At 41.5% G+C, this 12,490-nt stretch overlaps 1 protein-coding gene and 1 pseudogene across 2 annotated transcripts in view; both read right to left on the bottom strand.

Moving 5' to 3' along the window:
- The window catches only part of CASR (calcium sensing receptor), a 94,053-nt gene that overhangs the window by 38,072 nt on the left and 43,491 nt on the right, over window positions 1-12,490 (bottom strand). For both annotated transcript variants that reach the window (XM_036352617.1, XM_036352618.1), the window contains exons 2-3: window positions 4,094-4,494; window positions 2,165-2,471 (exon numbers count right to left, since the gene is read on the bottom strand). In XM_036352617.1, the coding sequence (XP_036208510.1) occupies window positions 2,165-2,471; window positions 4,094-4,278 (492 nt within the window). In that variant the 5' untranslated portion in view covers window positions 4,279-4,494. The remainder of the gene's footprint in view (window positions 1-2,164; window positions 2,472-4,093; window positions 4,495-12,490) is intronic.
- Window positions 6,215-6,416, bottom strand: LOC118677997 (annotated as a pseudogene).

Raw genomic sequence — 12,490 nt, 5'->3', positions numbered from 1 at the left:
TATGAAATTGACAAAAAAAAAATTTTGTTCAGAATAAGCCCCTGCTTGCTGTACTGTGGGAGTTAATAAGATGGATAGTGAGATTAAATAATTTGTTGAGATGCTCTATTTGCAGACCCAACCAATAGGCTTCTAAATCAGGTTTTTGCAAATGAAAAACCTACTTGGGCATTTTTAAATCCATTCATTATTGCTTACTTCTTGATTTTTGAAAATTTGGCCAAAAAGAGTTTTAAAGGAATACAATTGAAAAACAAACATATCCCTCATGTGTATGTTTCTCTTAAAGAATGCATTCATAACATTTGTCCAGTGGGGGGATAAACACCACTTTGTACTCCCTCCCCCTATAAAACTCCTTAAAAAAACACAAAAATTTTTTTATTATAAGGGGAGAATTTCATGGATGATTCACTAACCTGTTCTGACCACAACTTATTATGGTTAGAACAAGCTAGCTGGTCTGCTCATTCCATCCACTTGGTGGCGTGAGTGGCACGGAAATACCACTGACCCCACCCTGCAGAGCTGTGGTTCCCAACTCTGCTGCCCATTAGAGTTGCCTGGGGAACTTCCCAAACTCCCAACACCCAAGCTGCATCTCATATCAATGAAACCACGATCTCTGGGAAATAAGACCCAGGAAACAGTATCTTGAAAACTCTCCAATGATTCCAACATGCAGCCAGGGCAGAGAACCACTGCTGTAGATACACTTACATTGGTTTGACTGATAATCACTGTCGTCTTCTCAGCACTTCTAATATTCAAATTCAAGCTAACATTATCTTTCATTCAAATCACAAAAAATTAAAATCTTTCCCTTCATGTTCTTTATTGATGACAATTGCATCTTATACCTGCTGGACATGAGATCACAACAATCTACTTTAACTGTGTATTGAAAATAATACTGCACCATATGTGAAACTTACAAGATACACATTTGCATTTTGCCCAACACATTCACTTTGTTAGATCATTTTAGCACAAAAGTTACAGAGCCAGGGCTTCCCCATGGGAAACACCTTTAATTCCCTGAAAGTAAGGATTCGGGAAATGATGACAAGACTTTCTCAGTTGTCACGTGTATGTAAAGGGATAATGGCTAGCATCCAGCAAAACAAGGATCTCACAACATAGAAATGTGGATTTATCGAAGGAATTTATAAATTTTAAATATTAGACATAAAAATTTTAAAATTTGATTTTTAAAACGTGATTTACAATTTAATTAAAAAAATGATATAAGAAATATATCACAATTGAGCTGATTCTCCCACCCATGGACATTTAGGTTGTTTCCAATTTTTCACTATTATAAAATGATGTCATAGATCTATAAATATTGGCATGAGAAAAAGTTTGCTCTATAGTATTAAGGGAGAAAAATTAGGTTATAAAATGACATTGAAAGCTTGCTGTCTTTTTTTTTTTTTGGTGAAAAAAAATATACAACTTTGAACAAACACTTATCAAAGCACATGTTTCAGTCAATGTGCAATTCACTGAAAGTACAGACATCTCCCCCACCTACACTGACTTCCTACAGGGTGGAGATGCTTCTTCATATATACTCTATAAATAATTGCTGAATGGAATAGAATATTTTCCATTTCTAGAATCTGCAACCAAGTTCTTGTTTTGTGAGAAAACATGCTTTGCTTCTCTCTGAGCTAAATTTCCAACCAGATAGTTGAGAGGAAGAGATGTTTAAGGGAGTAGAGTAGGATTAGGGACATATTTGAGGTTTGAACGGCTTAACGCATATGGTCTCATTCCTTTTAGTAAAGGCAGAAGAAAGGTCATTTACTAAAGGAATGGCGTGGAAGTTAAAGAACTGAACACTTTGGGGGGGAAAGTTCTATGCAAGGTATACAAATAAATAAATAGAAGTCATATACAAAGTGTTACATAAGGTATATTTAAATGAATTTTGGAAGACTTGTGAAGGTCTAGTTGATGTTGACATTGGGGGGGGGGGGTGTCTCAAAAATCCCCAATGGTCATGATCCAATGTCCCAAGTGATTAAGAGGACTTTTGTGTCCATGTAAAGCCAGAGAGAGGAAAAGAGCAAACTGTTTAGACACTGAGGATGGCAGTCCCCCAAGGCGGTTCTCCTGACCCCAGCCCACATCGCCCCACCTAAGAAGGCCCGGATACCTGGGGAATGTAGAAGAGCCCCAGCAGGTTTGCCACGGCTGTGGAGATGCCCGAGCCGGTTGCACCCACCACAGCAATGGTAGAGGGGATGTGCTGTGAGCAGTTGCAGAACTCATCAAGGTTCAAAGAATCAATTTTGTTCTGGGCCACAAAACTCAGGGTGGCCTCCAAGGCTTTAGAAACGGTGTTGCAAGTGTCGAATATCCGGTATCCCAGCGTCATGTTGGGAAGAAGGGCCGGGCTGCTGTTTATTTCCTCTATGGCAAATATCATAGCTTGTAACCAGCGAAACCCCCGAAAATTGTACCTGGAAGAAAGAAGAAATGGAAGAAAATGGAAGGCTTTCTGGTCACCTACTTTAGAGTAAGGACTGGGCAAAGCTGGGTTGGCTCTGTTACTTTTTGGTTTCATGATGTTGGGTTCTTTGAGACTCAAGGTCCTCTCTGTAAATGGGGATAACACAGACCTCATAGGGTGGCTGGGAACAAGCGATAATTATACAAACTTCTCAGCATGGTGCCTCACAGAGTTAGGGAATAATACGAATAAAGACTGTTATTAGTAACAGAATTAATAATTTGTATCTGACTCACCCAGCAAAGAATTTGAGGTTCCTTGGTAATATAGAGATTTAAAAAGAAAAAGGACTAGGGAACATAAAAATAGATTAGGATTTTAATATGTAGGAGCCCAAGAATAACCTCAGATTTGCAAAGTCACAAATTTAGACCACGACAGTCCTGGAGGTCAAAGGGGAAAGGGAAATGGGTGGTGTCACCTTTGTAAATAAACAAGTAAGCAAATATTATGCATAGAAAGGTTGTTCACAAGCATTGGTTATTTCTGGGTGGTGGAATATGATTTTAAAATTGTGTGCTTTTGGTTTATTTATACTTCCTCTTTTTAAAAAATGAGCATGGATTGCTCTTCAAAGGATATTGTTTTAAGTAAAAAAATCAAGCAAATTAACCCAGAGAAATAGGGTCAGTGACATAGTTTTATCCTCTGAAGACTTGGCTCAGAGTCAAGGCTCCAAAAATGTGCTGAGTCAGTGTATCTGTGCCCAAAACAACTCTGCAGGTTCTCCCTTTGCATCGTGGGCTGTACTACTTGAACTCTATGACAGGAGGTGAGAAATACAATCTCCCCTATATTGTTTAGGGTGCTGAAGGTCCTGATCTAACTTTTAATGTTTTCTCTTAGTCATTTTCTTTATGTTTCTGTTATTTAATTATTTATTTTAAATCTGAAAAGTTGTGAAGAGATATTATAGAATTTTTGATTACACAAAACATCTGTACTGTTAAGCTAATTTTGCTATCTTTCTTAATATAATACATATTACTCAATGTCAAGCTTCTTGCTTGATCTTAGGTATACATGTGGCACATGCAACACTCTGACCAGCAGGGTGCAGCAAAGGGGTTCTTGTCCACAGGGGTTATGTGAAGGATTTAATCAGGACCAGTAAAATTCTGCACTTAGTTTTTCTGAATTCGTAAAAAAAATGTGAGAATGTTATCTAATTTGTGAGCTCTCACTAGTACATAAACAAAAATCCAGTTTTTTTTTTAGAATAATCCTACTTTTCATTTTCATTTTTCAGCTACTAGGAAGACCAAGGAAAGTGCTGGATCACTTTTGGAAGTTGCAAATCTCAAAATGAAGGTGCTATTCTCTCTTAGAAGATGGGTCAAGACTTGGGGTGCAGTAATGGTCTCTCGTGTCCAGGTTAAGGAAGGTGATAATATACTTTTGGAAAAATTTCTTTAAAAAGTCAGGGGTGGGAGGATAATAAATTTCAGCATGATTACCAATCACCATTTTTGAAAAGAGAAAACCAAGTTTGAAGAATTGTTTTGGGTTTGGTACAGCTTTTCTCCAACCACCCAGAAGAGAAGAGATTTTTGACTTGGCTCCTTCCCTTACCTGATACATTCCACCGACTCTGGCCTTGACTTTAGATCTTGATCTTTGGCTGCTACTCCAAAATGAATAGGAAAGAGTCCCCCGAGGATAATGTCCCCTTTCTTCTGAGCTCGCTGGTCGGGCCCATAGGCAGAAGTGTGCCAGGTAAATGCCAAGAGGATCAAACAGCAGCTATAAAGCGCCATAGTTCTGCTTCCTCTCCAGGGGGAGAGACAAGAAGTGCTGAAGTTTGGTGCAGTTCACTCCTTGCGGTGGGGGCACATGCCTACAGAGTGATTAATAACAGAATGGAAGTCGTGGTGTTTGAATTTCCATTTCTGCCGTTTCCATTGCAAACTAGGAAGGTGGATGGTCCTTGACTCTTTAGAAGCCACATCATGTAGAGACTGCTGCGAGCCTTTCTAAGAGAAAAGAGAGACAAAATGAATTCAACTAAGCCTAACTCTCCATCTTGTTATGACGACTGCAACAAAAGTGGTTCAGAATTTCTATTTAGAGAAGCTGTAGGGCAGCAGGGGAAGGCATGGCTCTTGTCCTTCTGTGTAATTAATGCATAGGCAATTGGCAATTCCTTGTATAATAATAATAATAATACCTTATTGAGCACATATGTTCTTATGAGTCATATTTAAGTTTACATCTGACTTTAAATCAAACAAAAATGTCAGGAAGGCCAGTTATTCTTTCTTTATTATGGTAGCCTCCCTTTTTTGTGCTTCTTCAACACAGATCTCTGGTTACAATTTATATAGCATGACACTCCACAAACCTTTGAAGACTAGTTCTTGAAAAGGATAAAGGATGCAAGTAAACCAAGAGTCCAGTTATGTTCTACAAAGCTCAACAGCTGGATCTGCTTTAGCATGGCTGTCCTAGGAGGAACTCTCTGCTCTTCTCACTCTACACTCTCTATTATCCACTCTGTGGGTTAACAATTACATGTTGACGTCAGCTACACAGCCTCCCTTGAGTTTCAGGCCCAAGCATCCAACCACCAACTGGACATCTGCACTTGAATGTTCCCCAGGTGCTTCCAACTTGTCCCTCCACCATTTTCTATCTCAACAAATGACATGCCATCCACGAAGACACAACATAAGGGTCATCCTTATCTCCTCCCTCTTCTCATCATTGCCCTTCATATTCAAACAAGCACCAAGCCTCATAGATTGTACTTCCTAAATATCTCTGGAATCCTCCCACTCCTTCCCATTTCCAAGGCCATGTTAAGTCCACCAACATTTCTTACCTGGATTTCTGCAGCTATTTCCTCACTGGCCTCCCTTCCTCCAGTTATGTCCCTTTGCAACCCACTGTTGCAAATCATTTGATGCCACGGAACAAGTGGTTTGGAGCACCAGCTCTGAAGTTAAACGTGGCTTTGAATCATAATTCCACTATTTCCTAACATATGACTCTGGGCAAGTCACTTAACCTCTGTGATCTCAATAAAATAATGCATAGATATCCATTAGCAGAGTGCAGCTAGTAAAGTCACAGAAAATGCCAGTTGTAATGAGCACCTTTCCAGCCTCACTTTTGCTAAACTTCCCCTTGAACTCCCCACTCCAGCCATAGTGAACTTTCTTCAGATCCTCAAATGCACCAGCTTCTTTTATTTTTTAAAAAAATATTTCAGAGGGGAAGGAAGAGAGAGAGATAGAAAAATCAATGATGAGAGAGAATCATCCTGCACGCCCCGCAGGATGCGGGAATTGAGCCTAAAACCTGGGCATGTGCCCTGGCCAGAAGCGAACCATGACCTCCTGGCTCATAGGTCAATGCTCAACCACTGAGCCATGCCAGCCAGGCCACAGGCTTGTTTTATATCCCCCAGGCCTCATACATGATGCTCCCCTTATTGGTCCACCTGGCCTAAACTTTGTCTGGAAAACATCTGCTTATCTTTCAGATGTCTATAACTTCGGAGGCATGGCTGAGGGGTAGCAGTGAGGAAGACATAGTGAACTGTGAGGCCTTTGTGTAAATGGAGAAAAGAACGCCTCTGGGGGCAGAAACAGTCCTGGGCCAATGTGAACCTACTGCCTGGGGAGTGAAACACAGTCTGGATTTCCACCTATGCTAACACCTCAGTTGTGCAATAAGCAATTTATAGGACTTTTCAAGGAGGCCTTCCCTGAACCCTCAGACCAGGTAGGTCCACCTGTAATAGTCTTTTATATCTTGGATCTTGGAGTTCCCTTCTTCTTTTTTTTTTTCTTGGGGAAATCACAGGGGTCAGCACATCTGGAGTGCAATGGATAAGCCTCACCCTGGGAAAACCACCTTCGTGATCATGGTATCTCCCCTGCCAGGTAAGTATTCTTGAAAGATTCATCAAACTTTATTATAATTATATGCATAAATGTCAAGCTGTTATCATTGTCATATGCGCCCCTTGTCTCTTAAGATCCCCACCTCCTCCAACAGCCATTCAAGAAGACGGTGCTAAGCCCCACATGGCATGAGCAGCCCGGCAGATAGATACTCAGGATTCATGGAAGGGCCTCCAGTAATGTCTGAACAATACTGACCATCCCGGTTCTCTAACTCCAGTCCTGTTTTTAGATTTTTTGGCTTTATTCCTTGGGTCTTAGTCATACATTCAATCATCCTATCTAATAAAAGAGTAATATGCAAATTAACCATCACTTCATCACTCTGTCACAAAGATGGCGGCGGCCATGGAGCTGGAGCCAGCAGGAGGTTTGAGTTGCCCCCGGCAATGGAGGAAGCCAAGCTTCCCACCTGCCCTGGCCCACACTGGGCTCCGCTCAAGGCTACAAAGTTTCAATTATAGAAGATAAATAAATCCCAGATACCTGCTTCCAGCTGGCCTGGCCTCCGCTCAAGGAGGGGCTGGGAGCCTGGGTTGCAGTAGTTAACTCCATCAGTCTAATGTAGTCTCCAAACCACCCTTTTTAGTCCAGTTGCCAGGGTCTAATTTGCTTTCAAAGCTGAGAATCATTCTAGGTCCCTCTTCTCCTTTTCCTCCAATATCCAATCACTTTGTCCTGTTGATTCTACCATCTCTTTCCACTCTGCCTTCCTCCTTCCTCCCTGATCCTCAGGGGAGCAGGCCTAAGCCATCAGGTGGACATCCCCTGAGGGGTCCCAGACTGCGAGAGGGCACAGGCCGAGCTGAGGGACCCCCTGAGTGCACAAATTTTTGTGCACCAGGCCTCTAGTACATTTAATAAACACACATGCTAAGGCCCAGGGATATAAAGTAACAAACACCTGCCTGTTCCTTGTCCTCAGAAACTCCCAGTCCAGGGGGCAGGCACTCTGGTGTAAAGGATTGCATTTTACCTCAACATCCAGAAATGAGAAAAAATATTATAACTTTGTTTTCAATGATTAAATTCATTTTTTTCTCCCCAGCACTTAGCACAGTGTGAAATAGTAACCACTGAATAAATGTTTGTATGAATGCATTCGAAAAAGCACTTTGGAGGGAGACAGAAACTAGCATTTACTGAACCAGTCATGAGGCGGGTCCTTTAAACATTCAATGTATTTTAAACTTCACAATGTAAAGAGGGCAACAGCACCAACTCTACTTTCCAGTTGTGGGGATAGATTCTCCAAACAGTCAGCTTAGTCAAGTGAGAAATTCTGACATTGAGTTAAAAATGCCCTAAGAACTAAATTTTAAGGAGTCCTGTGTAGTGTACTGAATTAAGAGAGGGAACATTATAACTGGCTTGGGTAAGTCACTAAGACCTGTTAACTTTTTCCTGTGAAAGATTAACTACTTAGAAAAGTTTATTAACTTCATTAGTCCATTCAAGAGAAAATTCATGGCAAGAAATAATAGATGAAGGGGAGATTTCAGGTCAATTTGCAGTAGTTAACTCCATCAGTCTAATGTAGTCTCCAAACCACCCTTTTTAGTCCAGTTACCAGGGTCTAATTTGCTTTCAAATTAGAGAATCATTCTAGGTCCCTCTTCTCCCTTTCCTCCAATATCCAATCACTTTGTCCTGTTGATTCTACCATCTCTTTCCACTCTGCCTTCCTCCTTTCATTCCTTTCCTCAGTGCATCACCTCCACCCCAACTTCCTTATTACAAAAGCTTTTTTTTCTTTCTTCTTCACTCCTTCCTGCTCCTAGCTATGGACAACCAGAGCAGTACCAACCATGATTGTTACACTGTGGATGAACAATTGGAGTTCATTATTGTCACCTCAGCCTATAATAGTGAGAATACAAAAGTTCTTGAATAATCACTAACACTTCAGTTTTAGTATTTGTGATAGACTTCTAATTGTATCCTTCACATCTATACTCCTTTTGTGCCATAGTGAAATAGTTTCCAGTTGGACAAGTGATTGTTCAAAATAAAACGACTACTTTCCCCAACTTCTTTTATAATTATGTGTGGTCATAGGACCACGTTTTGGCCAAGGGGATGTTAAGTTGAAGTGCCCTGTGGCAGCTTCCAGGAACCTTTGCTTAAGAGAGAGTTGGTGCTTGTTTGTCCCTTCGTCCCCCTTTCCTCCATTCTGCTGTATGGAGGAGAAGTGATAGCTGGAGCCCATCTTGAACCATGAGCCATATCCCAGGGAACTCAGTGCCACGAGGTGAGGCTTTCATGGAGCAGAACCTCCATATGGACTTTTACGTGACAGAGACAAAAAGCTTCTAGCTTGTTTAAGCCACTGTTATTATATTTTTCCTACTGTAGCTGTATTAACCGTATCTATCCAAGAGTCACAAATAAACTCATTTGTTCTCCTTGCTATAAGTTTATTTCATTTAAATCATATGTAATCATATTTGCCTTCCTGTAAAAAAAGAGTACTGTAAACACAAGCTAAAGCTTTATTTGTTCTTTATTTCAATGACAGGTACATTTGGAAGAAATGATCCGTGGACCAGCTGGTTTTATGTTTAGAAGGTCCTTGAAATTGTGAGGAGTGTTCCAGTACTGACAGATGATGGGTCAATGAGTTCTTCATCCAAGAGATGTGGAATGGCCCTGCCAATATGGCTCAGAGGTTGAGTGTCAACCCAGGAACCAAAAGGCCACCAGTTTGATTCCTGATCAGGGCACATGCCCAGGTGTGGGCTCGATCCCCAATAGGGGGCGTGCAGGAAGTAGCTGATCAATGATTCTCTCTCATCATTGATGTTTCTATCTCTCTCTCCTTCTCCCCTCCTATCTCTCTCTCATACTTAAAAGAGAGAGCGATCTCTCTCTCTCATACTTAAAAGAGAGAGAGAGAAAGAAAGAGAGAGAGAGATGTGGGATGAAAGTTCAAGGCAGACTGGTCTATGGTTCCATAGATTTGTGAATTTCTAAATTCATATGATTATTTATTCACTCTAAAAACATTTATTAAACTCCTCTATGTGCTAGACACAAGGGAGTGTAAGGCACTTGGGGAAAAAGTTGAGATTGTTAACTTCAATGTACTCATGGCTTAAAAGGAGAGAAAAGGACGCATTATAATTACAGTGATGCAAATATTAGGAAGAGGCATAAACTAAGTGTTGAGGGAGCACAGAGGGAAGAGTGATGTTCTCTCTGGTGGCTTCCAGAAGAGAGAATTAATTCAAGTGAGGACTGGAACCTTCCTGAGGGTATGGTTTGTCTCTTTTCTTCATCATTGTAGCCTGGCACCAAGCACAGTGCCTGGAACTTAATAGAAGCTGCACAGATATTTTCTGAATGAATGAGTGAAACATGATCAGGAAAAACTAGAAGCTGGTTGAGCAATTCTAGGGTGGGATAGAGAAGGGGTCACCCCACAAGACTGAAGATTCCTAAAGGAAGGGGCTTCATCATGATCCCAGTTGCATCCCCAGAATTGAACAAGGAACCTGGTACTGAATGGATGCTCAAAAAATACATGGTGAACTTGCATTTGTCCAACAAGTTGGATGGCTAATCCAAGCTCCGGAGCTGAGGACAAATTAACAGAGGATAGCAAGGCAAGGTTAGATCGAACACTGCACTATTTCAATTTTCATCAAAGTAAAAACCACCCTGAGCTTTACAATTCCTGGAAGTTGTGTAATTCTAGAGCAGAATGATTTTGCCCACATTCCAGCTAGAGGCAACCGAGGCATAGACCTCGGAACATAAAACCACTCAGTAAATTAGAGGTGTGGCAAGCTCAAAATCTATGATTTCTCAATTCCTAGACAGCAGACATAAAAACTCTAGGTTGCCTAGCAAAAAGGTGATTATGAAACCAAAATGTATTCCCAATAGAGATGGTTTATGTTCTTTAGGGAACTATGCTGATTTGTCTCTGGTTGATTGTGCTGTAATCAGTGCCCTCTTTTGTCACACGCATCACAAAGAATATGAACAGTAAGGTGGGAAGCCACTCTGAGAGAAAGGTGTATGTTTTAAAGTGAGTGGACGGGGAAACCCTGAGCAAGTTCAACCAAAACTGTGTGGGTACCTGGCTCAGATTACAGCGTGTTTGTTTTTGTTTTTACCTCTTGCTGAGCACAAGTCCACAATGTGGGTTTTTATGCACACCTGGTGCACATTTGCCAAAGAATTAGGGGTATTTTATCTGTCATCACCAATGTGACCATTCCCCAGTTCTGTATCAGACTTCATTCCTTCTGCATTAAAGCAAGGGGCATGTTGTTTAAAATGAGGACACTCTTTATGAACCAATGTCACTCCAATAAATTCAATAAAAATAAAAAATAAAATGAGGGTCCTCTGTCAGCACTGAGGGGACACAAACTTCTGGTCACACTCAACTGCCTCCCTCCAGCCTACTTGCCTCTGCCGGCCAGCTGCACAGGTTTACCCTCCATCTCCCTGACAACAGGTGTGACTTTTGGAGAGTCCATGCCTCATTTAGCCCGGGTAATGGCTTAATTGAGTCGGAAAAATGCAAGGACAGGAGCGTGATAAAAACCAGCTGAGCTGGGTTCCTGTTAGTCATTGGAAAAGCTATCAGGGAAGGGAGGAGAGAGGATGAACCAGGGTGGGCGGGAGCAGCATGGGCACCCAGCAAAGAGGGGAGAAATGGCCAAGACAAAGCAAATAAAGACAATAAGTAGGACAGGAAACAAACACTTATAAATGTTGTACTATGAGCTCCCTGAGGACAGAGCCTGGTCTGTCTCGTTTGTGGCCTGGAACACGGAGGGGCCCCCTAAGTGACTGAGTGAATGAATGCATGTGTGGAGTTTGAAGACATGCTAAACCATCGTAGGAGTCTATAGGGCTAGCTCCAGGAGAAAGGGAAAGACAGAAAAAGAATAAAAAAACAGAATGGGATTTGAGGGGTGGGAGTAAAAACTCAAGGTTAAAAAATGAAAGAAATGCACATTCTCTGTTCCAGAACCTTGTGAGCTGAAATGTACACTGGCTTTGGGGCTTTGATATGGCCAATGCCTGTGTCCCACACAGGCCGCGAGTTAAGAAATTTGATGTCCTGAAACGTTTCCCTTAAGTCAGCTCTGCTGACGGATGTGTGGACACCTACAGGCTTAATGAAATCGTTCAGGTGAAAAGCAGACGTGCAAGTCATGTTGTCATAAAAAAAAAAAATGCCAGCCCTAGCCGGTTTGGCCAGTGGATAGAGTGTCGGCCTATGGGCTGAAGGGTCTTGGGTTTGATTCTGGTCAAGAGCACATGCCCGGGCTGTGGGCTTGATCCCCAGTTGGGGGCATGCAGGAGGCAGCTGATCCATGATTCTCTGTCATCATTGATGTTTCTATCTCTCTCTCTCTCCCTCTCCCTTCCTCTCTGAAATCAATACAAATATATTTAAAAAAAAAAAGAAGAATAAGAAAAATGCCAGAGCTTCAAGTCCTGCAGGAAAGAAATATTTCTGTGGAATAATGTCCCAGATTGTCTTTCAAAATTGTCAAGGAGCCCTGACTACCAAGGGAGTGTATTTTTGGTCTGGTGTCCCAAACTGTGCCACCACAAAATGTTTTGGGGGTAAAATAAATATGATAATTGCTGTGCACTCTGGGACACAAGGGCACATTCACCTCCTAAAGATAACTGCTTAGAGAAAGACAAATACTATATGATTTCACTTATATGTGGAGTCTAATGAACAAAATAGAAACAGAGGGATGGATACATGGGACAGACTGACATTTGTCAGGGATGGGGAGGCTGGATGAAAGAAGGTGAAGGGATTAGCCAAAAAACATATATACGTAACACATAGACACAGATAACAGTGTGGTGATAGCCAGAGGGAAAGGGGGGTGGGAGCTGGGTGGAGGTGGGCAAAGGGGTGGGAATGGGACATTTGTAATAGTGCCAACCATCAAAATAAAGTTAAAAAAGATAACTGCTTACTGTAACCTGCTCATTCCCAAATCTACGTTGGCATTGAACATTTCACTGCTCCCATTTTCACTGCTCAATGGGCATAGCATTTTTTGTAAGCCCATGT

This window comes from Myotis myotis, unplaced genomic scaffold (genome assembly GCF_014108235.1).
Source record: "Myotis myotis isolate mMyoMyo1 unplaced genomic scaffold, mMyoMyo1.p scaffold_m19_p_2, whole genome shotgun sequence".
Classification (NCBI taxonomy): Eukaryota; Metazoa; Chordata; class Mammalia; order Chiroptera; family Vespertilionidae; genus Myotis; species Myotis myotis.
This window is presented reverse-complemented; position numbering and strand designations above follow the sequence as displayed.